Genomic DNA, 27,975 nt, shown 5'->3' with positions numbered 1-27,975 from the left:
TAATTGACATAGTTTATATTAGCATAGGAATAATTTATTTTTGTGATAACTCAATTTCTTCTGAGGCTGCTGGTCTATTCAGGTCTTGTAACTCTTTCCAAGTCAAATTTTGTATCTTATTTTTTTTTAAGAAAATTACCCACCTCACTGAGATTTTTTTTTTTTAATTATTATTATTATACTTTAAGTTCTAGGGTACATGTGCATAACGTGCAGGTTTGTTACATATGTATACTTGTGCCATGTTGCTGTGCTGCACCCATCAATTCGTCAGCACCCATCAACTCGTCATTTACATCAGGTATAACTCCCAATGCAGTCCCGCCCCCCTCCCCCCTCCCCATGATAGGCCCCGGTGTGTGATGTTCCCCTTCCCGAGTCCAAGTGATCTCATTGTTCAGTTCCCACCTATGAGTGAGAACATGCGGTGTTTGGTTTTCTGTTCTTGTGATAGTTTGCTAAGAATGATGGTTTCCAGCTGCATCCATGTCCCTACAAAGGACACCAACTCATCCCTTTTTATGGCTGCATAGTATTCCATGGTGTATATGTGCCACATTTTCTTAATCCAGTCTGTCACTGATGGACATTTGGGTTGATTCCAAGTCTTTGCTATTGTGAATAGTGTCGCAATAAACATACGTGTGCATGTGTCTTTATAGTAGCATGATTTATAATCCTTTGGGTATATACCCAGTAATGGGATGGCTGGGTCATATGGTACATCGAGATTTTTAATTTATTATACTTGGATTATACATAGTATTCTCTTACATTAAAATAGTTTTCTTCATCTCTTTGGTTTTAGCTTATTTCTAGTGTTTTAAACATTATATTCTAGTGTTTTAAACATTATATTCTTCCTCCTTTCTTTCTTGACTAACTTGACAGAAATGGTCAACTTTATCAGTCTTTTCAGAGATCAACCTCTTGAATTTAACAGTTCTACATTTTTTATTTTTCATGTTAATTTATCTGGATGTTTTTAAGATTTTCTCCTTGCCTTTGATTTTCAGCAGTACGATAATAAGATACGGTTATTCATCCTGTTTCAGATTTCAAGCACTTTCTCAATCTGTAACTTGATGTTTCTTTCTAAGCTTGACAGTTTGAGGAAATTCTTTGTAATTATCCCTTCAAATATTGCTTCCTTCCCATCTTCTTTTCCCTCCCTTTCTGTGGCTCTAATTATATCCATGTTATAACTGAAACATATTTCTTATCTACATTTTTTTCTTGCCCTCCTAGCTTCAGCCTGGATATTTTCTACTAACCTGTTTTTTGCTGTTGCTGTCTGCCAGTCCTACTTTCTTGTGTGTTTAATATGCTGTTAAATTCATCTATTGTGTTTATACTTTCAGTTATTGCATTTTTCAGCCTTAAAACTACTTAATTTTTTACAACAGATTCCAGCTTTCTGGTGAAATTCTCCATCTTGTCATCTATAATATATTAATCACAGTTATTTTAAAGCCTAACTTAAATATCTGTATATCTGGGCCATGAAGACCTATTGGTTTTGTCAATTTATTTCCCTTGATCCTGTACTTTGGTATGCCTGGTAATTTTTTATGAATGCCAGGATTTGTGCATGAAAAATTGCACTCCAGATAATTTAATCTTCTTCCAGAGAGGGTTCATCCTCTGATAGCTCTCTGATAGCCAGCTAGACTGGGGAAAGGAGGTGGAAGATCACCTTAATCTATTTGGGGACTGTGCTGACTTGAGGTTGGATTGCAGGTTTTGTTAAGTTTGGTCTACCTTTTGTTTGCCCCCATTACAGTGGTGTGCTGAAGCTTAGGAGAACCTATTGTTATCATTTAAAGAACCTGTTGAGCTGGTTGCTAAACATAGCCATTATTAAAAATAAATTATGTAAATTTATAATTAAATGAATTATATTAAAAACAAAGATAACAAATATTCAAAATTCATCACTTCCCAATTATTTAACTACATTATTTACAACTGTCATTATCTGTATTACAGAAATACTATGTAACGATGTTACCAAACATCTCTTCCCAACCCCACATTTAGTGATGTCATATTTGTACTTGAAATAGCCCACAGTGGAAGTATTTGCACCACAGAAATCAGAAAATACTAAAAGTCAGTGTTTGATTTATTATTTGTTGATTTACAGCTAGATTTACCATTCTGTTGGTTGTCTAGCTCAGTTGCTCTCAGCAAGAGACAATTTTGTCCCAGGGAATATTTGAGAATGTCTGGAGGAATTTGTGTTTGTCACAACTGCAGAAGAAGTGGGGACAATGCTACTGGCATCTAGTGGAAGGTCAGAGATGCTACTAAACATCCTACAATGCATAGGGCAGCTCCCCACCACAAAGAATTGTCCATCTCAAAATGTAAATAGAGCTGAGGTTGAGAAACACCTGTCTATTCATATGTCTGCTTCTTAGTAGTATGTCTCTGTCTGGAATGTCTGGAAGGTTTTTTTTGTTTGTTTTTTTGTTTTTGTTTTTGGTTTTTTTTTTTGAGACAGAGTCTTCCTCTGTCGCCAGGCTGGAGTCCAGTGGCACAATCTTGACTCACTGCAACCACCTCCCAGGTTCAAGCAATTCTCCTGCTTCAGCCTCCCGAGTAGCTGGGACTGCAGGTGCATGCTGCCACACCTGGCTAGTTTCTTTTGTATTTTAGTAGAGACAGGGTTTCACCATGTTGTCCAGGCTGGTCTCGAACTCCTGAGCTCAAGCAATCTGCCTACCTCAGCCTTCCAAAGTGCTAGAATTACAGGCATGAGACAGCATGCCCAGCTTGGAATCTTTACTTCTCTTCTCATGCCTAGAATTGGCAAACGCCTAGAGGAAAAAGGTGGACATTTTATCCCATTTTCTTTTATTGATTTTGTTGTTATTTTTCCAGCATTTTGAGATGAAGATTTAGTTTCATTATTTTTAACTTTCCTTATATTTGATAATAAAAAGGCTTGACTATGAGTTTTTCTTTTAATGTAGTTTTGGGTGGTTGACCCTATTTTTTGTGACTTTTTGGTCTATGTACTGTTTTGTTGTTAAAGACTGTAGCCATAGACATCGTCATCACTCCCTTAGGTGAGACAGGTAGAACTTTACAGATGCAAGCAATGCTATTGCTGTAATAAGCATCTACTGAAAGTAAGTTCCAGGAGTAGTATATTAAAAACAAAGATAATAAATATTCAAAATTCATCATTTCCCAATTATTTAACTACATTAGACTACATTATTTACAACTGTCATATCTGTATTACAGAAATACTGTGTAACGGTGTTACCAAACATCACTTCCCAACCCCACATTTAGTGATGTCATATCTGTACTTGAAATAGCCCACAGCAGAAGCATTTGTACCACAGAAACCAGAAAATACAAAAAAAAAATATATTCAGAAAACACGGTAGGGGATTAATAATTATGGGAATCCATTACCAAGTATCTATCTACATTTCCACCATTTTAGTGTCAACTTGAATCATTTTATTCTGCTGTTATTCTTATCAGGATTATATTTATTTATTTAACAAATAGTCAAGTACCTAGGATTTGCAAAATCCAATGCCCATGTAATGGAGTAGAGGTGGGGACTACAAAAGTCCTACATCATAACCTATTATCTCAAAACGTTTATAGTTTTGTTGGCGAGAGAGATTTGCAAATGATGAATGTATTAAAACTCTCAGTTACTCATGTAAGTCACACAATTTGGAGAATTTAAAATCCACACTAAAATGTTTTTAAATTATTAAACAGAAACCAGAAACATTTTGGATGAGATGGATCACTGTGTCAAATAATATATTATAAAATATGCAATAATGTTGACATCAAAAGCCAATTATACTGACTTATTTTGAGAACTTCAGATTTGCATGCTGTTTATGGCTTATAGTGTACATTTATTTAAAGGGGCAGTTTTTACAAATCTTACTTTATACTTCCATCTTTATACCTTTTCTAGCATGTTTCTGTGATCCTTTCCTTTGATATGATAGGGTTATGAATTAGAAAGAGTTGATGTTAGTCTCATTATTTACATTATTTAACAGTTGAAAAAAATGAGATAGAACATTAAAATAACTTGCCTATGGTTATGCAACAAATCTGTATTGAAACCTTTTTTTTTTTTTTTTTTTTTTTTTTTTTTTGAGATGTAGTCTCACTCTGTCACCAGGCTGGAGTGCAGTGATGTGATTTCAGCTCACTGCAATCTCTGCCTCTCAGGTTCAAGTGATTCCCCTGCCTCAGCCTCCCAAGTAGCTGGGACTACAGGCATGCACCACCATGCCCAGCTGATTTTTGTAATTTTAGTAGAGATGAGGTTTCACCATGTTGGTCAGGATGGTCTTGATCTCTTGACCTCATGATCCACCTGCCTCAGCCTCCCAAAGGGCTGAGATTATAGGCATGAGCCACCACGCCCGGCCTGTGCTAAAACTTTTGAGACACCATGTTTCCAACTGGTGAGCTGGATGGCTTCTATCTTTGTTTGACAATGTTATGTGATGGGTTCTTCATTCACGTGTAAAACACACTGAAGACATCTATCTGATTAAAATTTGTGCAATTATCAATAACTATTTTTCAATAAAAGAATTATTCATTTACAAAAAAAAGCTTTGTGAATTATCTCAGAAGTACTTGCTAAAACTTGTACATGATTTTTTATAAACTGCCTTTAAGTAATTTCAAAGTTTGTAAACTGGAATAATATTAATTTTCTGACTCATGTTTATCAAACAAGATAAATGTACATGAATTACAGTTAAAAGTTTTCTCTATTATGTTTCCCAGTTTATTCTAACTATCCATTCTAATTCACTGTGAAAAATGTAACCCATTTGGAAAATTAACTAAAGAACTAAGATTGTTATTTAGGTAATACGAGGCAAGGTAAGATTGTTCTTCCCTCACTTTCCTTTCCCCAAATAATACACACACACACCTTCACACACCTAGGTATATGTATGTATTGCTTCAGTTCTTTTCCATGTGTATATAACTTTTAAAAAAGAAAAATGCAGTTATAATTATCTTTGTATAGTGTTATACTTTGAATCATGCCTTGCGATAGTTTTCTAGTTTCTCAAATGGAGTTGTTCTTTCCTTTTCTTATGCCATGCTTTTAATGTTCTTTTCTTTCTTCTAAAGCCATGCTTTGGCTATGTTTTTACTCCCTGTCTCAAGTAAGTTCTTTTTTTCCAATCCAGCTGTGGTCTTTCTCTGAGTTTTCAGTTGAGTTGAAGATGGAAAAGTAACTGTCTCTATTACAAATACTTTTCCTAAAAATCATTGTATGGGGACAAGCCAGGAAGGGTCAGTGGGCTGAGAGAAGTCAATTTTATATTCTCTTCAAAATAATATATTACTTACTCAGCTATAACACAACTTTAAGTAAGCCAGCACTCAGAACTCTAGTTTATTTCAGAACAGTTTCTTTATACTGGAAAGCTTTCTTTATTAAAGGATTTTGAATAAGGTGAGAGGCAATTCAAATCTTTTAAAATTCAAGTTAAATGTACTTTGTTAGAGGTTAAGAAACATTTTCTGGAATTATGAGCAATTTCCAGCTAGAGTTTCACAAAAAGAAAGTCTAAGTTAAATTTATGTTACTCTCCCTAACAGAATTCCACAGTGACTGAAATGGTTGGTAAATATCATAAACAGAGTTTTAAAAGGGTTGAGGAGACAGGATTTGAATAGAGAGGAAAATGGGAAAACTCTATCTTCTCACTGTGCTCTTACATCCTCCCCCACCACACATACATACACACAAAATTGCATCACAGAGGGAAACGTTCATGTTGAAAGTGTCTTTTAGTGGTGAATGGAATAGCATGCATGGAGTAGCACAGTTGAGTGAATTGTGTGTGGCACTGGACTGGAATTTCCTCAGTGAAAGGGCATATGTTCTTAAAGAGCTGAAAAATGGCTTAAATTTTCTGGTAGCCTAGAATAAAATTGCACAGGAGGCTCATGTGAAATGTAGCATGTGTGAACAGTCTTGCAGCAGAGTTCCATTTGAAATGTAGCAACACAGCTGGAGCTGTGACTCATCACACTAATATCCACTGTTAACAGACAGACTCTGTCTAATAAAGCCTATACTTTCTCACATTGTAAGGATTTTTTAGGCTGCTGTGATAGTATGATATGTTCCCCAAACTTGGACAGGTCACTCGTATTTAACATTTGTTGAATATCTGGCATATCCGAGGCATTTTTCTGCATTTAGTTTTTACACCTGTTTGGTGTTATTTACCCCATTTTACAGGTGATGAATCTGAGATCACACATCTGGCCTGATATTCAGCAGGCACCACTAGCTGCTGTTAGCCAGTGCCTGTTCTGATTGTTTGATGAAGATGAAGGGACACAGAAATTTCCAATAGTAAGACAGACATTTACAATAGTTCGTGTCAGTTGGCATCAACCTTCTCAAAAAATGTAGAGAGAGGATTTAAAAAAAAAAAAAAAAAAAAAGATAGTGAAAATTTGGAATGCAGCTATTTGAGAAAATGTGACAGGGAGTCAATAAGTGAAAATAAAATGACCTCCCAGTTTCAATTACTAAAATCTTGCCCATAAATCCAGCTGCTGCCCTAGCTCCCAGATGTTGAATGGCCTGATGACTTCCTGAACATTGACTCCATTTGCCTGTCAGGATTCCAAGGGACTTCCCTAAGGATAGATAATAACCTGCCTGAAACTGAGTCCTTCTTGATGACCTGCCATGATGGATCTCATTACATTTGTGCTAGCCCTTCCCACATTGAGACACTTTTCAATTTTCAACTTAAGTACTTAAATACTATGACAAACAGATTTTTCAAACAATTGAGAGATGTATGTATGTGAGTGTGTGCATGTTTGTTTGTGGTCCATTTGTTCCAATGATGCTTAGCGAAATAACCAAGAGTGATTAAAATGAAATATTAAAATTTCATTCTACTATAATTCTTTAACTTACTTCTTTTTTAAATGTTTGAGTGCTACTATTGCAAATCCATTTGTATACTGGCTGTGTGATCTTCACAAGTTACTTATCCTCTCTCAGTTTCCTCACCTATAAAATGTGTTGTTGTGAAAATTAAATGAGTTCATATACATGAAGCACTAAGAACCACGCCTCGCATATGGTAAGTGCTGTATAAGTGTTAGCTATTGTTTTAGCATTATTATCATTATCATTAGTGAATCTATAGAAAATGAGCTATTCAGTGCAAGGCCTGCTGAATAAGTGTATACAAAATATTAAAATGTCCTATGTGGTTCTTCAAGGTCTCAAACAAAATTATCAGAAGCTGATTGGACATGCATAGTGTTGAAGTTTATCAGCTAACAAGGAAAAAGAAGAGTTCCCACTGAGGCTGTTAATTAACATCCCTATTTCCTTCTTTTTTCACTCCCAGAATCTATCTTCTGTACTGTTATGGCTTACATCTCATTTTCATCATGCTATTACCTTATTCAAAATTTCTTCACTATCTATCTAACAAAGTTCAGATATGCATGTGATCAACAACTAAGTATTTGATGATTACTATGTAGCCAGGGGCTATAAATATACATATGACTGAGGTATGGCCTTGCCATTGTGAAATTCACTCCTAGAGGGCAGACAAGCACATAGGCAGATAGTTATAAAACAAAGTAGAAATTGCAATGATGGAAGTGCATTCAAAGTGCTATGGAGCAGAGATGAGGGATACCCAAGTTCACACTAGAAGGATCAGATAGGGCTTTATGGAGGAAAAGATTCCAAGGCTTAAAAGATTTCTAGTAGGAATTTAGATGCCTTCTCTGGCATCCAAGGACTTCCTTAATTGGTCCCCTGTAACTCCCCAGCCATATCTCCCATTACTCCCAACATAACCCACCTGCCCACTCCTATTGGACTAGTGTTCCATGTCCTTGGAAAATCCACTTTTGATCCTGTCTCTGATACCTCTTTTCATATGGCATTCTCTACTAGGCATCCTCCACCTGGGAAAAACTGAACCCCTCTCTTGGCCTGGTAAAGTGTGTTCTCATCTCTTCCATGAAATCTTGCCTGACTGTGATGTAGTCACATTCCTTCCTATTATATATAAACGTACTTCACACAGGCACATTCAGAGAGACACTAGCATTATTTTGTCATATTTTATAATGGTTTGTTGTGTTTTTCTTACTATGCCAAAAAAGTAAGTATGTTGAGGAAAAAAATATTTCATAAATTTATTTTATTTATTCTACAATACCTAGGAAAGTGTCAACCAAAGCAAAATATAAAAGGTCAAAAATACTTTCTGAATTATTTTCCCAGTGCTTTCTTTGGTTTATCTAATGTGCAATAAATTCACTTTATGAAGTTTTAAAAGTTCAAATAACCAGAGGAGAAAACATTCTTACTTCTGTCAGTTAATTTACTAACTGAAAGTCAGTAGTACTATATGAGAAATAAACCAGCTTGGTAAAATTTGTGAATGTGAAGAAAATGTGAACCATGGAATAAATTATACATTTGGTTTATAAGAAGGTTGTGAATGAGGTTCTTGTACTTGGTAAGCAGTAAGAAAGCAGTATATTGTTCAGAGAGGGAATGTATTTAGAGTACAAGTTTGAAAATGAAATGAGAATAATTGAATAGCCTTTTTTGTGAGGAAGTAAAATATACACAGCAGTCAAGTAAATGATGAGGATTATGCTCGTATGTGCATGCACACACACATATACTTTAAGTGTGAATAAAATAATAGAAATAGCAGTGGGGGAAATGATCTTTTCATAATGATTAGATACTTTATATTCAGCACTGTTCTTATTTCTTCTCTTTTATCTATTTCCCTCCCACTATTATTTGTCATACGGTACTTCTAGTTAATCTGTTCTGTCTAGTTTTCTACCCTCACTCCTTTCTAACAAACAGAAACTCCACACACACACATACACACACACATACCCCTCAATTGTTTCCTACACTTTTGTTCAAAGCATAAAACCAATTACCTACAGAGCCCCTGATAGTGACAACATTAATTTACCACACTAGTGAGTGGTTTTGAAACTTTTGCTCATGAACCCCTAAAAGACTTTTGATATAAAAAAATAGACTTTTTGTGCCAGTTATCAAATAAAGTTAGAGCCTCTCACCTCTAAACCCATCTTCTTTGCCTGCTCTGCTAAAATGGGGCTGGGCCCTTTAAATATTTTTTTCTTTGTCAGCCAGCATGATGTTTAACTTTGCCAGCTGAGGGCACAGGAGGCAGACTCCAGGAGGAAAAGGCCTTTCCTTTCTGGTTTCGGGATGCTTGCTTAATAAGCTCCTCCAGTGCTTGCAGCGTCTTTCACATCCAGATCCCACAGCCCATGCAGTTTCTCTGCTTGCAGGCTTTTGCAATGAGGGCAGCTTCTCTAGTGCCAGACTCCTGCTACGTGACTGGATTCTCCTGCACCCATCTCCTCCCGTGTATGCAGCTTTTCCTGCAACCAACTCCTGCAGAGCACACAGCTCCTTCTGCCTCCAGCTTAGGTAGCATACTCTGCTTCCCAGCTACATGAGTGGCTTCTTCAGTGCCAGGTGCTGCTCTCTGTGCACAGTGATGAGCAGCAGCCAGCAGCCAGCAGCTTCCCCTGGCACTCCACTCAGATGGTTTGGTAGTGGACCATCTCCACTGAGACACCCTGCAAACTGCTTTCCCCAGCTTCCCAGAGGGTAAATTGCCAGCAAATTTCAGATTTCAGGAAAGCTCCAGCAAGTTGCACCATCATGGCACCATAACAACTTCTCTGATGTTTAGTGGCTACAGCCATGCCCTCTTCAACAAGATTTAGTCCTCAGCCCTGTGTGTACGGAGGGGTGCAGAGGATTTCTTTGGCTGTCTATCTCAGTCCTAGGAGTCATGATTGTTTCTTATATCTGCTATTCCTGTATTCTTTAGAATTTCTCTTCATTTCTTACTACCCAACCCCTTATTACCACAATCCTCTCTTACAGTTCATAATTCTGTAAACCTTACTGTTCAAAATACTGTGTATTCTGTGTCCTGACTGGGTGCTGACTGATACATGCTTCCTCGTACATTTTTTTTTTTTTCTTTGAGATGGAGTCTTGCTCTGTCGCCCAGGCTGGAGTGCAGTGGCACCATCTCAGCTCACTGCAAGCTCCACCTCCCGAGTTTATGCCATTCTCCTGCCTCAGCCTCCCGAGTAGCTGGGACTACAGGCGACAGCCACCGTGCCCGGCTAATTTTTTTGTATTTTTCGTAGAGATGGGGTTTCACCGTGTTAGCCAGGATGGTCTCGATCTCCTGACCTCGTGATCCGCCCGCCTCGGCCTCCCAAAGTGCTGGGATTACAGGCGTGAGCCACCGCGCCCAGCTCATACATTTTAAATTAAGTTAAAATGTCTTATCAGAAATTCTTTAAATTGCAGAAGATTAATTTTCTGGTGTTTTGTGTATTTTACACATACTTAAAATGTAGATTTGTCAAAACCTTAGAGATACATATTTAGATCACTGAGCAGATGAAGTCCTCCATATAATCTACAAAGCCAGTCCTCACTGTCAAATGAATCAACCAAATCAGATGTATTCCATGTCTGAAAAAAAGACTTCCATTTATTTCATTTTTGTTCATTTGAAAAAAGATATGAATACATGTACTCATGGAAGCCTTCTCACTTAAGTAGGCTAGTAGAAAATGAATGGACAGACAGCAGATGGAGAGACAGACAAGCAGGCAGACAGGGAGGTGGACTGTGCTGTGCCAGGAGCCTTGCCAAGGTGAAATATGACTTCATTTTTTTTTTTGACACGGAGTCTCGCTCTGTCACCCAGGCTGGAGTGCAGTGGCGCCATCTCGGCTCACTGCAAGCTCCGCCTCCCGGGTTCACGCCATTCTCCTGCCTCAGCCTCCCGAGTAGCTGGGACTACAGGCGCCCGCCACCACGCCCGGCTAACTTTTTATATTTTTTAGAAGAGACAGAGTTTCATCGTGTTAGCCAGGATGATCTCGATCTCCTGACCTCATGATCCGCCCGCCTTGGCCTCCCAAAGTGCTGGGATTACAGGCGTGAGCCACTGCGCCTGGCCCCAATTTCACTATTTTTTACCAACACCTTTTGAACCTTGCTTTCAATGAGTCTCTTTAAAGTTCCCGAACTGTCATTTTGTTTGATGCCCTGGAGATTGTACCCCAGGGCAAAACATGGTAAGATCTGGGCTGGGTGAAAGATATGTCATCTTTTGTGAAGTGGGAGAAGGGTGTTCATGATAGAGGAAATGGGAGGAAGACCAGCCAACCACAGACATTCAGACATATCAGTTTCAGGAAAATGCACATACAGAAGTTGGCACTAGACCAATGAGCTACTCGACTACATTCTCCAGTGAAGGATACAGCAAGGAATTTTTTCCCAAAATAGACAAGAAAACAAGTAAAAAGAAGCAAACAATTAAAATTAGAAAAAAGTAGAATAAAAGTATTAAATCACATTCCTTATAAATGTGGAAAATAAAAGTTCTCCTTGTAAGTATAAAAGTAGATGAAATAGAGGCAATATCACATCAAATGTGAAACCTGACTCTCACTAGCATCTATGTTTGGATAAGGGTCTTGCTTTTAGGATTTGTGACTCAAAAATCTCACATGGGTTAAATCGTTCATTTACAGTGGTTCTGTTTCTTATTTAAAACAGTAAGTTTTCTTTAGATCCCATACTTTAGTGAATCACATGATAGGGAAGGGGATGGAGAATGTGAATCAAAAAGTAAAGGGGATGTGGCCAATTTTTACCATTTGGGATATTAACAAGTTTAACGTGGCTCAGCAAAAACTATCTTAAGTGTTATATCAACTATTATGACATAAGCTAAAGGTGTTGAAATATTATATAAGGAGTGTGTTTTCTGAGAGGAAATGGGTGACAATTTGAAGGGTCAGTTTTTTAACAGGAGGAATACATAAGAATTCAGAACAGATTCTCAACCAATGCTAATGTTCAATAAGGTTTGTGCAATGTAAGAAACATTTTAAATCTTTTTTTTTTTTTTAATTTCAAGGAAACCACTGTTTCCTGTTATTTCTGGAAAATCGGTAAATGCGGCTTTTTTAAAAGAGAAACACTTATGGAGAGATATTAAGTGTGTTTTAGCTATAAGTATCAGATCTTTGTTTATTTATTTCCCTAAGAAACTCTGTAATTCTGTTTTAAATAAATGACATTTACTTTTTTTTTTTTTTTTTTGAGACGGAATCTTATTCTGTCACCCAGGCTTGAGTGCAGTGGCGCAGTCTTGGCTGACTGCAACCTCCGCCTCTCGGGTTCAAGTGATTCTCCTGCCTCAGCCTCCTGAGTAGCTGGGACTACAGGCACACACCACCACGCCTGGCTAATTTTTGTATTTTTAGTAGAGATGAAGTTTCACCATGTTGGCCAGGCTAATCTTGAACTCCTGACCTCAAGTCATGCACCCACCTTGGCCTCCCAAAGTGCTGGGATTACAGGCCTGGGCCACCATACCTGGCTAATGACATTTACTCCCAATTAAGGTTTCTGCCTTTTTATTCCCCCAAGTCAGCAACCCATGGGAAGCATAGGGCTTCTAGAATTTTCTCCCCCTAGATAAATAAATTTTCGGTAAAGATTTTCCTTTCTTGAATAACATCCATAATCTCCAGAATATACTATCTGAATGAACTATTTTAGTCAGAAAGTCCAGTGTGCTGCCTATTTTATGGTAAACTGTTGGGATCTTTAAAATAAAGATTTTGAAACTATGCAAAAACTGTTAACCTCATATTACATAATTTGCTTACCTATGTAAAGGTATGTTCCCATGTTACATTCAATACAGGTATTTCCCTTCATTGCAAAAGTATAATCTACTTGGTGGATATTATTCAATATGAAGGATATACATGAAGAACTTTTCATTATGTTCCAATAAATATTTAAGGCCATCATTTGAAGGTTTGAAAAATCAGTAAATGCATAAACATTTCTATGCTTGCCAAAATATCTTTCATAGCTCTGCTTAGCACCATGGTTATTAATATGAACAAGTTAATGTTGGGTATTTTAAAGATCCAAGTAGTGCAAAATCAGCCAGTCTGTCACACTGGTAATTTACCATGAAATCAATAATTACTTTTATTTCGTTGGGGGTAAATGGAAATAGAAAAACAAACAGAAGAAAATTCAGCAATGGAAAGATTCTAAGACAAACAAGCAATAACTAGTTTGCTGCCATCTGTGATGTAGCCATACCTATAGGTTTTCAACATACTTACTTAAACAATGGAGTTCCACAAACAACACATTTATATATTCCAGGATCTTTGTGATGTGTGTACTCTCCTTCAAAGGCACTGATAAATAATAAACAGATCATTGAAAAAATTAAAGTTAGCATTATTTCTTACATAATGTATTTGCTTAAAATATATTTCTCTAATAAATCTTTCAAGGGCTTTTTGTCCTAGAATGAAAACGAACCAAACATATGGAAATCTGAACTTTACTAATACATTTCAAATCTATATAATAAAATGTGCATATAACTACTACAAACTAGTGCAGGTTACATAAAAAAAAAAAAAGCCATCTAGTTATGTAATGCTTAGAAAAAGATTTTTTTTTTCTATTAAAAAAAAGCCTGTAGTTTAGATTCACAGAAGGAACATTACATAAGATTTTGCTACTTTACAGGGTGCAAGAGTATATACCAGAAAATGCAGAAGAGTCCAAGACTTCAAGTGGAAGGAGTCTTATTTTTTGGTTTGAAAAGGAATATTGCAGCTTTAAGGGAGTATTTTTCTAAGTTAACAATCTTAAAGGCTAGGAGGTCATTCAGCTAATACAAATCAGCTGTGCTAGCCCAACAAAAAGTCTATGTGCTCTGCAGCTTGTTTTTATTATCCTTTCACCCTCTTTATGAGGTCCAATTTTTTTATAAACAGAATTTTTAAGAATGACCTAATCTCTGGTTGTTTGTGTGCATTAAATCATTTTGCTAGTCATGTACACAACAGAATGGATAGAAATCCTCGCAAGCTGAGACTAAAGTCCACTGCTAGCTCATCGTATGCTAAGGGTGGACTCCGTCAGAGATTCAACATTTGGTAAATTCAGTAAACAGTAGATACTGTGACAGGAAGAGAGTGTTGCCTGTTAACAGGGATCCCATGTGTAGTAGAGAGCTCTTTCAGTTCATGAATGAAAACAAGAAGTTACATCATTAATAAATTTGGATCAGAGGTAAGCTACAGTCTTACGCCAAGCTCCATGGTATAAATTAGACAACAAAGTCGTTGGACCTTGGCAAGTTACCTTTGAGCTGGAATCAGCTGAGAGAGGCTTTATTCACTAAAAACAGTCTTGGAAGTGAACAAACTCTTTTTTTCAGGACTTAGGGCGAACTTCCAAGGACCAAAGCCATGTGAGGGCAGTTATTGAAAATTTTTGACATTCCAACCACAAATGAGCCAATAAATACTTTCTCCACATGTGCTTCAAAAAGAAATTGGAGTGGGGTAGAAAAGAACTAAATTATGCTACCTTCTTTTTGCAGCCAAAACGTCTATACTTACAATGGCCACCTTCAAAATTTCAGCATCCTGGCATAGTGCCAAGTCCCTCATGGTTTTGCTTACTGTGATGTCTTCCCAAAAAATGTACCTAAATCGCTATTACTTCCACACATTTTGTAGTAAACTAAAAACAGGCCCTTAACAAAAGCTTTGTGACTTTATATCAGATATGGAGTGTTCATTAAATGGAGAAAAGAACAAATAAAACTTAGTCTTAACCTAAACAATACCATTTTAACCTTTTCAAGGATACTAATTTGTAGACTTTAGCAAGTAAGTATAGAATGCTTTAAATTAATTGGCAAGGAAGAGGATTGCGGGGGCAGGGGGAGAAGAAATCTAGCTCTTATTTAATGACTTTTTATTAAAGCTCACCTTACCTTTCGGTCCCTTTCTCCTGAGTGACATGGTACTGCAGGGGTGTTAGCCGCTTCCTCAGTTCCTGCTGGGAAAAGACCACCTTACAGTTCTTTTTATCCCTACATGACCCTGAAAAGAGAGAGGATATGGGAGAAGAAGGCTTTTTAGCTTGAATCCTAAATAATTGCTTTGGCTGGCCGCCACAGCGCAGCTTCTGCAGTCACTTGTCAATGACCAGACCAGTCTCTAATGCACTGGAAATGCTTACCTGAACTGCAGCTGATTATTTCTCTAAGTTTAAAAAGAATGTTTCTTAAGATTCAGATGATTCCACTGGAGCAGTGACAATATGCTATAGCCAAAGTCTCTAGCATGTGATACTAAAAACTCACTGATCATTCACAAGATACATGCTTTACATCTCCCAGTATCCTGAAATCCTTTTTGTTCCAAATAAATTCAAAACATAATTTACAAACATTTACACTGTATATATAAAATGATGGGCATATTAAGTTAAACCATAAGTCTGCAATAATTTTGCAACTTAGTAGAATAGCCTGAAACCATCAAAATTCAATTTCCATTGTGGATAATTTAACTACCATCCTATTTTATGAGCTCTAAAAATATTTTTTTCTAAGACCAGGAATTACTGTTCTCCATGATTGCATCAGAAACTTCACTAGATTCTGTATACTCCTTCAAAGTATAAAGATTCTGTATATCTCATCAAAGACTGTATCTTACCATATTAAATGGGCAGCAAGAAACTTTCGATAAACTATAGGAGAAGGCACTTTCACTAATGCAGATTCAAGAAGTTCCAAAGAAAGAGTGGGAAAAATAGAAAAGGAGAAAGACAAAGGAAAAAGGAAACGTGAATATGATTTTTAGAAACCTACATTTTCTTTTTGCAAAGTACATCTAGGAAGACTTCACTGATTAACTGTATTTGAATGGTGAAATAATTCTAACGTGATTCTGATAACAATGGCAGCTTTTATTTCAACCTCTACAGCCTGCAGTAAAATGTTCAGACAACACCTGTTTATATATAGTATTTTATTTTACATGAGCAAATGACTGAAAAGAAATATAACTCCAGGACAGGGTAGCCATTACTCACTGCAGTAAAATTGCTTTTCTTTGCCATCCATCACAGTGGGAAAGAAGCCTGCAGATGGTCCTAAATGTAGAGAGTTTTTGCCATGTTTTGAAATTACTACAAGAAAGCTTGCTTAGTTTCCCAAATAGTAAACGCAACTTCTTTTGAAATATAAAGAAATATGATTTAGGAGTGGAAATGCTTCCCGCTTTTTTAACTTTCAAGGTACCTAATGTCATAGTATGAGATCACTGACCTTAAACTAGGAAAACATTATCTAGCCAGTTACCCTGACTGTGGGGTTGAAGAAGGATATCAGCTTGCAGAATCAGGGCCACCAAGAGAGAGTGACTGATTCTCCACAAGAGAAAATGGAGGCAGCAAAAGAGCAAGACAGAGCCAAAGAGCAAGATACACCTTGGAGTGGGCCTGCAGGTTGTCAGACAGCACCTCTGCTGACCCTCCACAAGTACTTCGGCCCTTCCCTGGCCTGGAAGGATCCACAGGCACAGCAGGCATGTCACTCCCAGCATGTTGATCTCTCATCTCACTGGACCCTGTCTTATCCTACACTTTATCCAAATACCTACTACTTGTATTTTTGCTGTTATCAACGGGTTAGGTGGAAATGTTTCCCTGAAAAATGTCTGTCCTATCAGAACAAGCCTCTCAATAGCTTGAATGCAAAGTGGCCCTTTCTTAAATAATCAGTCAACAGTGATAGGTGAGTTTCTGCTCAATTCGGTACAGACTTCTTAAAAATGATTTTATTCTCATTTATTTGTCGGAAGGGTTGTATCTTAGTTAATAGTGTCACAAAATCATTAACTGCAAACTTAACAGGACAAAATGACTTGGTTAAAAGTATTCTTTTCAATGTCATAAATAATTAAAATATGTACAATTAAAATCAAACAATTCTATCCAAAATATTTTTGTTAATATATGTTCATTCATACAAAAAGACCAATTGTGTTTCCAAAGTTGAGAGAACTAAGCTACCCATCTGTATGTCATTTAGTACAAGAGAAGCAACTGCAGGTTTAAATTACATGGTATTGGATTGCAATTTCCTAACATTGGATGCTTTTCTGCTTTTTTACCTTGAGTCATTTACTAAAGAGTGTTCATAAAAAGTAGCTTAAAGCACAGATGCTTGCAAATCGTTTAGGCAAAGATGTTTCTCTCTTTTTCATTCTCCCTCTCTCATGAATCTCTCTTTTCTGAAGAAAGAGAATAAAACTGTTGGTCAGTATTGATGAACCATGTCAAGTATTTGTACAAGAAAAAAAGGTAAAATTGAAAACATCTGATTGAAGTAAATAATACAAACATAAAAGCTTTACTAGTGAATGAAGGGTATTGAAGAGACTTTATTTCATAGATTAGAAATTACTTTTGATCTAAACATTCTTAAAAACAGATTGTTTTCCACTATGAAACATCTCATTAACTGTGCTACAGAGACCTCGTTTTAATGGCAAGCCTTGAAAGAGTGCTGCTGTACTCCTTCGTTAGTCTCCGTCTTATTTGGGAGGAGAATAAAGATTTCATTCCAGCTTTCTTTGTTTGTCTTTCAAGAACCACTAAAGCAGTATTCACACAAATTTTGTAGGAATGTGCCCTATGTCATAGCCTACAAATTATTTGGTTTTGGTGCACTTAAAGGTCACCTTCCAAATTAGCAAAATTTTTCTACATCCTGGCTTTTCAACCTTAAGTATAAATATTGTTTCCTAACTGTAAGTGAGGTTTTTCCTTTAAGAAATACTAGTGATTATTTAAAGTTGTCAAATTTTGTACGTTTTCGCTCTTTGGTTATACCATATTCTCAAAATAATTAGGTTTTTTAAGTATATCTAATACCGAAAGGAAATATATGTAGACTAGAAACAACCATTGTGATTTTACATTAAACAATTCAATGAGAAGTTAGATTTTAATAAGTGTCTTGCCACACCATTTAATAATAATATACTTCCTGGACAATTTAAAGCTATACCATTACATTAGCCTTTCTATCATCAGAATCAAATATTGGCATATATAAACACAGAAAAGCTTCACTTTTGTCTCCGATTTCCCTTCTCCCTATCAGACTCACTTTTCTAAAGTCATATGGTGCCACTGTCAATCTTGAAAAAATCATTTCATTTTGAAATTCTAGAGTAATTCATTGGATGGTTTCCCTTTAGTATCTTCACTCAGGTACTGTAATTTTCTTATTACACAGGGTAATTTAACATTAGTATTATATGACATCTGTTCAATGACCTCTAAATTGGCTTAGAAGTATGTTTGGGAAATATTTTTCCCTATATTTAAACGTTTAATAGTGTCTTTTGAAGGCACAAGTGAGTGTGTGTGCATACACATGTAACAAAAGTACATATTTGAGGAGATAATATTGCCATTTTGGTATCTAATCATAATACTGTTCCCTACAGAGTAACTTTGGGATAGATCAGATCCATCGTGAAGCCAGTCCAAGGATATTTTATTTATTGAAATATGCCCAAAGTTTCTTTTTATATCGAGGCTTGTCCTGTGTTGTTGCCTCAAGGCCAGTATTGTTTCGAAGCCCCAGTATGAAGCTCTTGCTATTAGCACAAATAAACATACGGCAAGAGTTTGCTTTCTGGCTCTACCTGCTTTCCAGCCACGTGACCTGAAGCAAGTCACCTTCGTTATGGGTTGCCACCCTCAAAGATCTGCTGTAAGGATCACAGCCACTAGCACTTACTTCATTTTGATTACAGTGAATTCTGAAGTTAAAATTGTATTTTAAAAGATGGCCAGGTCCAGTATTTAGTGTGCAGCAATTTTTTATTGATAATTCTTTTTCTATAATAATTCCCTGGGAACAGTATTTTCCTCACACCTTATCTTTTTTTTAAATGATTAAAGTAGGAAATGAAGAAAGAAAATAAAAAAGAAAATAAAGTTGGAGTTCTTCTACATGCCAGGCACATGTCTAGGCACTTTCACATAAATACATTTAATCCTCTCAATAATTCTAGAAAGTGACTGTCATGCCCATTTTACAGATACAGAAACTAAGGCTTGGAGAGGTTATAACATACCTTATTAAGGACAAACAGAAAGTAGACATATCAACTCAAACCCAGGGCTGTCTGACTGCAAAACCCATAGTTGCTATATTTTCTTTCTTTCTTTCTTTCTTTTTTTTTTTTTTTTTTGAGATGGAGTCTCGCTCTGTCACCCAGGCTGGAGTCCAGTGGTGTGATCTCAGCTCACTGCAACCTCTGCATTTCAGATTCAAGCGATTCTCCTGCCTTAGCCTCAGCCTCCAGAGTAGCTGGGATTACAGACGCCCACCACCACACCTGGCTAATTTTTGTATTTTTGGTAAAGATCGGGTTTCGACATGATGGCCAGGTTGGTCTCAAACCCCTGACCTCAGGTGATCTGCCCGCCTCGGCCTCCCAAAGGGCTGGGATTACAGGCGTGAGCCACTGCACCCAGCCAATCATCATATTTTCTGTCAGAAAAAATTATGTAACAACTTTTTTCTTTCTTCTCTAACTATACAATAACTTTCAGCTTAAAAACTAACAAAATAATAAGGGGCAAAAAGTAATAATCACCTCAGTACATTAGAAAAGTTACATACATTCATCTATTAGCCAATGTCTCTTTTCCCTGTATTTACTCCTTCAACATAGGGTCAGTGACAAGTTTCATACAGGATTTTCACAAAGTCTATAAAACGTTGAAAGGCTTTTTAACTTCCTGTTAAGAAGTAAATTAGATCTGTTACCTAAACTTAGAGTACTTTCAAGTCATAAATTTTATATTTCGATGTGAAAAATCAAAACAAAACCTAAGGATCCCATAACTTTAATTTTGGTTCTAGGATCAGAAAAAAATGAAACTATTAAATATTTTCCCAAGATAATAAATGAATAAAAGATAAGAATATCTTGTTTTGCTTTGAGTTTAGTAGGTTAAAACAGTAAAGTTCATGTTGAAATATCTTGCTGCTATATTTAAAGGTGGTATACTTTATTTTTCACTGTAAATTTGGCTGGTTATTAGTTTGTCACTGGAAAACTGAGCAAATTTTTACTTCAGGCATAGTATAGTGTTAGAATTTCTAAATAATTGGCCATTTGGAAAAGCCAAATCTAGTATATTTTTAGAATAAAATGTAAAATATATACCATAACTATCATTTTTTGTTTGCATTCTAGTAATTCAATAAAGGCTTTAAGATAAAACTACAAAGCATGGGGGAAGAAAAGCTCTATATTTGTAGAACCATACCCAATTCTGATTTTTCTCTCAAAGTAGACATATATAGGAAAAACATTCCTGAGATTAACATACAAACTCATATGTCAGGACACTTCTGCTTCAGTCCTCTGGTTTCCACAAAACTAGAGCTGCAGGGTTTACTCTGAGGACCACTGATACAAGATTTTTTTCTTAAATTATTTGCTTAAGTCATCAAAAATGTTGAGTGTTTATACAGTGCCAGACTCTATGCTAAGTAAGATATATTCATTAGTTCACTAATTATTTATTGAGAACCTATTATCTGCTGGCATTATTCTAAGTACTTAGGATATACCAGAGAACAAAATAAAGTTCTACTTTCCTGGAGCTCTCATTCCAGCAGGAGCAAGGGAAGACAGACAAACTACAATGAAAATAAGTAAATTACATAGTCTCTTAGAAGGTGGTTAAGTATTCAGGAAGGAAAAAGGAAAACTGGAGGACTGGGAGTGAAAGGAATAAGGATTATAATCTTAAATACAGTGGCCAAGGAAGTCTCACTGAGATGATATTTGAGCAAAGCCTCTCCTCTCCTGAAGGAGGAGAGGAAGGTGTCTGTGCTGATCTCTGAAGGAATAGCTTTCCGAACACATGGCAAAAACGACCAATGCAAGAGATGAAAACACTAACAAGTTCATATTCCAGTGGCAGAGACAGAGACAGGTAACCTCAGTGCAAGTGCTAAAACCTGAATATGAATAGATAAGCAGCAATTTAAATATATAAGGAATATGCTTTTAAACCAGGAAGTTTACAACTACATATCTTAATATAGACATTGTTTAGCATTACCTTTTTTACTTCCAAGAGAAAGTTTCATGAATATCCATTTAGCAAAGTGCTACCCTCAAAATAGCTCTTGGAAAGTATTTTTCTGGCTGAACTTTCAATGTATGATCAGAGTGCAAGTTCTGCTAATTTGCTTTGTCTACTTAAAGCCATCCTTTTTACACTATAGATCATCATTCTCAACTTGGAGTCATATGTAAGAGGATACTCGATGGCTGTTTCTGGCGATGAATTTTGGATGAGCCTGGAGAGCAAAAAACTCTTTGACCAGACAATGCTGTTGCCCTTCTGAAACACTCCAATAACCCTCCCCTTCAGAGTAATCTTCTGGCCCTGGCAGGAAACGTCCATAACCAAAGAAAGTATAAAATTAGTACCTGTTCTATTTTTTAAAAACATTCTGAATTTTTACATTTTGTTTCAGTTTAATTTCATCTGTTCTCCGAGCCCTAAATATAACACACACAAAAATAAATCTATGAGTTCCAGGACTCAGAAAAAAAAAATTGTTTCTTCTTAAGGTAAAGAGTTATTCTTTCCTATATGTAAGAAAAATCATATCTTTATCTGTCATAATAATAATCACATTTAATGCCTTCTTGCTGTTTTACTATTACTTCACATAAGACAATTCCACAAGATCAGTTTCAATTATATTCCATAGACGTATGCACAGAGTTCTAATTAACATCAATGGACATTATAAGCATGCAACATACCATTGTAAACTTCTTGAATTAAGCAAGACCATATGTTTTAGTGGTGCATAGTTGAATGATAAAAATGGCCTTCAGTATGGTTCTCATACTGAAGGTTTGAATAAATACACTCAGAAGATGTTGTCAAGCAAGTTTTCCTTCCAAGGCTACACATCCTGATAAGTTCACCTCTATTAGCACTTTTAGTATTAGTGTATTTACTCTGCAAGGTACTGCTTAAATGGGCAAATGCAGTATTATGCAATTATTCTCAAACATCTTCATTCATTTCTGCTTTATTTTCCCAAACACATTGCAAATTCTTTGAAGATAAAAACTGTTGAGCCTAATATTAATTTATACTTTCTACAACTATTTATTAAACATCTAAAGTGAATCAAGAACTGTCATGAGCACTGAAAAGTTAAAAATAAATAAGGTAGTGTTCCTGCTCTAGGAGAACACATATTTTAGCAGGAAAGATAAGACAAACAATCTATACAATGTGCAGTCTTACAGTAAAGGTATGTGCAAAGTTTTGTGTAAAGAGAGTTAACAAAAAGGATGTTAACACTTTAAAATTTTCCCACCTAGATTTAATCATATCTGCTTATAAATGAAATATAGAAAACTCAAATAACTAATAGCAACAGCATTCACAGGGTGCCAGAAAAGATCCAAATAGAAAACTACATCTAGACATCCCAATAGATATAATATGATCAAACGTGTACAAGTCAAGGTGGTCATTACCCTATCCTGATGAAAAGTATGCAGTCTTTCATGTAAGAGTAGCAGCTAATTTAACAAACAAACAAACAAAAATCCGGATAAAATGTAGGTTCAGATTTGAAAAGGGAGAAATTGGGGAACTGAGAAGTAAGGCAGTTTTAAAATTAAGGGGGAAAACGTGCAAACACTTTCTTACTGTAAGTCAAGGGGAGTAAATGTATTTTTCACAGTACTGAAAGGTTATTAATGTGAATTAAAATTCTAATCTTAACAGTAAAATCTCATTCATGAAGCTACACTATTTTCTTGATGGGAAACAATAGAGGTTTAGCACTACATTCATCCTGATGAAACATCCATTAATAATCCACCCGAATGAATGATAGAAGCCACATTTTACTTTTCTATCTTTCATTTGTATTATAAATTTTTAATTGTTGAATTCATGTGTATTTTATTAGCATTATTTAAGCACATAAAAAAACTAAAGAGTATCTTATCAACTCTTCAAAATTTAATGCAAATACTGAGAGCAACAATTTTTTGTGTTAATGTGGACCATAAAGCCTAGAGTTTAGGGAAATATTTTTTAAATGTCTTGATCCAAAGGGCATTTTCTTGTTTGCAAGGCATATAAATAAGAAGAGAATTTTTAAAGTCTCTGCCATCATCAAGTGACAACAGTGGAAGAGAAAGTCACTTAACTTCAATTCTATCTGATTGCATGTGAAATGTCTGACAAACTTGGAGTTCCCTGTTTTTAATTTTTTTTCCAGTATGGGTCTTCACTAGAACATCATAGCCCATAAAAAAAATTAAAAACAGACAGGCTCATTTCCATTCTACATTTCACATGCAATCAAAAAGATTTGCAAAAAATAGCTCGCTCTCTCATCTTCCTTCTCCCCTTGGGGAGCACCAACTGCTAGGGAGATGAGCGGTAACCACCCACAAAAAGGAAGGAAAGGAGTCTTCTCTTAGATTATAATGCAGAATTTTATTTAAATATAACATTGAGTATACTTCACCAGAAACAAAATAAAATATATACTGTCAAAAACTCAGCTTTGCAAATTTCCAAAATTACGTTACCACCCAAATCAAATTTCAAATATAAATTAATTAAGCATAAGGCCTAGAAAACAAGTCTTCAATTGCCACTCAAAAAACAGCTAAATCTGAATCTATACATTCCAGAAAAATCTGAGGAATTCTGGAGGAAAAAAAAAATCCACTTTATTTTTTCACTCAGATTTATCAAGAAAAGCCATGTTTTCCCCTGACATGGGAAGACATTATTCAATATCTTCTTGAGAGACAGTGCTCATACATATTTTAGTCATCTTTGCATCCCCAGCACCTAGTAATGTGGCTGAGAAAAAGGAAGGACTAAACGAGTATATGTTGTATTTAAATACTCAATTCTTCTAACAGATGTTTTCTAAATAATGACTTTGGCTATGTTTCTTATAAATTAGTTTAAGAACAGCAACAATAACATTTGCTTAATAAATCAGTGAAATTTTAAACATAAATAACGACAGTAAAAAAATTAATTCAGTAATTCAGATTACTACTCTGAATCCTATGTTACCTCTCTAGGGTTTCACATTCAAATCTCTTATTGTAACTAATATTTTATTAATTCTCTGGATTTAAGATTATAAGATTACCTGGTCCAGCATTCCCCAAAATGCATTCTCTAAAATACTGGCTCTGAAAAAAAACGCTAACATGCTATTCTTCTTGCAGAGTGAGAAGGGAAAGGTTCCACTGTCAAATCAAATTAGGTAAATCTAGGTGACATGGGATTCTTGAAGACCTTCTCAGAGATTTTCTTATGCTGATGTGCACCATTAAATATATGGTCATTTGATACACCATTATTTTCTGCTCCACTAGTAAAGGGGGGAGAAAGTGGCCAAACTATAATACATTCTTGTCACAATGACTTTTAAGCTGCGTCCAGATTACCAAGATGGTAGAATGTAAAAGCAGTGCATCTTAGAATTTATGCAATAGGGTAGTATGCAGGGTTGGTTCTCAATTTGATGATGAGATCCATTTTACAAGGGAAAGTCAGTAGAATTAGTGTTCCTTGGATTATAATCTGGGAAATTATGAATTTCTAGTCCAAAGCCCTCAAAAGGAAATAGAGCCCAAAAGAGTTACTACTCATGGTTGCATACCTGGTTAATGACAGCCAGGTTCTCTTGTCTGCAGCTTTCCTCCTCTAGTTTATTTGTCCATTCTGTTTCTCTCTTGAACCCATGCTTGGTTGCACTTTACCATACCTATCTATTGTTAACCCATGTGCCCACAGTCCACTCCTACTCCCATCTTCTCATCCTCCACTCCTACCACCTCCCACTAATTACATCTACACATTCCTTCAATATCCTTCAGAGGAACTGGCATTGCTTGAAATCCTATTCCGAGAATTCAGTCTGCCATTCTGGGAGGAAAGAAGCACAATGCTTCTCACTTCTTCTACTCCCTGCCTCCATGGTAAAACAAAAGAGAAAATGTTCACACAGAATCGTAAAACCTTCAAGTATATAACTCCTTTCATCCTATAGATAATAAAATTTGAACCTGAGGTGGCCATCTTTCTCAGCAGAATGTAGATCCCTGAAGAGCAGGATCACATTACTTGTAATGTGACATTATTTTGATATATAAGATGATGTTACTTATTAACAAGCATTCATTCATTCAACAAATATTTACTGAACACCTATTATGTGACAGACACAATTGTAGTTGCTGAATTGTAACAGTGAACTAGACAGACAAAAATCTCTGCCTTTCCAGAGCTTACTTTGCAGGAACCACGGACTTTCCATAACTGAAATAGATTTTGCCTGATCAAACCCATCACATTTCCCGAACTTTTTGGCGTCCTCCCTTACACCCCCATCTTTTTTCCCCCAATTTCTTCACCCTTACAACAAGGCATTTAAACTGCACAGAACAAACTTTTGGAAAATGTCAGCTAATATATAATATATATAACAACCCTCACCTGAAGGTCATATCTAATTATAAAAGATTTGACAAGAATGTTACAAAATCCTCAGTTTACAGATGCAGAATAGGAATAAAAGGTACAAAACAAAGATTCCTGGGGCCAGAAAGCAAGTTGGTGGTAGAAACAAACTAGTAAATACAGATCAAGTGTCTAATCTCTTTCTTCATCAATACCAATAATATGATGAGAAGCTCTGAAATTTGCTGTGATATTATCTAAAATTTGCAGAAGGAAGATTAAAATATTAATCAAGTAGAATATAGTATAAACAGTTTTATCTTTCTGCGCCAACATGTATTTCTGCAAAAAAACAAAATCTTACAAAGCTATAGTTATAGGATTCTGAATTTTCTTTGCTTACCTCAAATTCAAATACTTTAATGATAAAAATTAACATTCCATTCCTTCCTTGCAATTATGTGGCTCAATGTAATAAATACATCTATTACTGAAGGAAATGCTTATCATATAAGTTAATATATAAATTTAAACTCTATAAAAGTATATCTCTTATTAACCATCTAAATAACTGATATCTTTTGTCATTTCATGGGGTATTTTTTTTTTTTTTTTTGAGATGGAGACAGTCTCACCCTGTAGCCCAGGCTGGAGTGCAATGATGTAAACTCGGCTCACTGCAACCCTGCCTCCTGGGCTCAAGCAATTCTCCTGCTTCAGCCTCCTGGGTAGCTGGGATAACAGGCACCCACCACCACGCCTGGCTAATTTTGTATTTTTAGTAGAGACGGGGTTTCACCATGTTGGCCAGGCTGGTCTCGAACTCCTGGCCTCTAGTGATCTGCCAACCTCGGCCTCCCAAAGTACTGGGATTACAGGCGTGACCACCACGCCAGGCCTCAAGGTGTATTTTTTATAACATGCATTTTTAAATATCTAACACAAGCGTAAATATACTAAATGTTTTTAAAAATAAAAAATATAGGAAATTGAAATAAATGACATGAGGATTTTAAATTTTCGAGTAAATAGTTGATTTTAAATGCAAAGGCACAAAAGGTAATTTCAGATAATTTATCATTGCATCTTAATACAATCTATTTTTTAAATGTTAAATTTGTATTCTCTTACAGCTCTTTCTTTTAAAGAGTGTACCTAGCAGATGCAATTATGAGAAATTCAATCTCTAAATAAAATGCTTAGGATGAAATTGTAAACTAGGAAAGGATGATAGTAAAAATTCATCAAATATCTATCCACAATATTAGCGAATCTGTGAACTGTCATTCATGGCTTATTCCTTCATTAAACTTGTGTCTGTTGAGAGCAAGAGCTCATAAATCCTTCTACAATCTGTTACATAACATTATTGTGAATATGTTTAGACAAATAAGCATCTAATTACCTATATGATTCCTCCAAAGTCCATATTGTCTAGATATTCTAACCCTGTAGAATTATCATTTGTTTTCAGAATTTATGTTTTACACACTTTACAGTCATTGTTAACTAATGAATTTCTCAAACGAAACTAAGATTTAATTTTTTTGTTCATGCCTATTTAAACTCTCCCGTTACTAGGTGTTACGTATTTTATAATTCTTAAGGTATATAAAGAATGTATTCCATATTTAACAGAAAATCAAGAGAATCCACACTTAACAAACCATATGCCCAACATCTTATTCATACAGTCTTATTGTTGTATAACAATTTAGCTTTAACTAATATCCATTGTCCACAGATAATTAAAAATTCGTCTGGTAATTAGATGCTGCACAGCAACTTTTCAACATTAAAACGTTTATTATAGAGCTACGAAAACTGTTTTAGAAAAATACAGCTGCATCAGAGTACTCATTAATCAACATTTTAAATATAATTTTTCTTAGTTTTCTAAAATATTTTCATTCATGCAAAAATTGATTCATGCTTAACAGTCAACATGTTAAACTAATAACGGTTTCAAGATTCTATAAAAATTCAAAACACAGCAAAACAAAATGTGAAATTTTCTTTAATTCTTGGGTGGTCTGCTGAAGAAAATTTAGCTGCACATAAAACCATAAATGACTGTTAAATCAGCTATTTGGATACAAGATAAGTTAATTTATGAAAACTTGTTTCAGTTTATAGAAAGTCTACACATGAAAGACAATTTCAATGAGATGGTCAAGCATAAGGGAGTTGGAATCCTATTGAAAATGGAAAAAGGTTTTGTGCTCTACAAATATTGTTTGAACATAATATAAGCAGAAAAATTTGTGGTTTATAAATCCATATGTTCTTAACTGGCTATTCCTTATACATTTTTGTTTAAGTTTTCACAATGCACCTATGTGCTAATACCAATAATTATTCATGCTGTGAAAGAATGTAAACCTAGTGCCATCTACTGGAAAAAGTGGATACCATTTAATCAA

The 27,975-nt window shown here is 35.6% G+C and overlaps 1 protein-coding gene across 7 annotated transcripts in view; it reads right to left on the bottom strand.

The window, feature by feature from the left end:
- MSRB3 (methionine sulfoxide reductase B3) overlaps window positions 1–27,975 on the bottom strand; it is a 193,874-nt gene that overhangs the window by 128,519 nt on the left and 37,380 nt on the right. For 6 of the 7 annotated variants that reach the window (XM_073020917.1, XM_073020916.1, XM_073020919.1 and 3 more), the window contains 2 exons: window positions 14,958–15,066; window positions 13,279–13,356 (listed from right to left, as the gene is read on the bottom strand). In XM_073020917.1, the coding sequence (XP_072877018.1) occupies window positions 13,279–13,356; window positions 14,958–15,066 (187 nt within the window). The remainder of the gene's footprint in view (window positions 1–13,278; window positions 13,357–14,957; window positions 15,067–27,975) is intronic. The other variant, XM_073020918.1, reaches the window with a different exon arrangement.

Source organism: Chlorocebus sabaeus, chromosome 11, assembly GCF_047675955.1.
Source record: "Chlorocebus sabaeus isolate Y175 chromosome 11, mChlSab1.0.hap1, whole genome shotgun sequence".
NCBI classification, from domain to species: domain Eukaryota; kingdom Metazoa; phylum Chordata; class Mammalia; order Primates; family Cercopithecidae; genus Chlorocebus; species Chlorocebus sabaeus.
The sequence above is the reverse complement of the archived record's forward strand: the minus strand, read 5'-3'. Positions and strand labels throughout refer to the sequence as shown.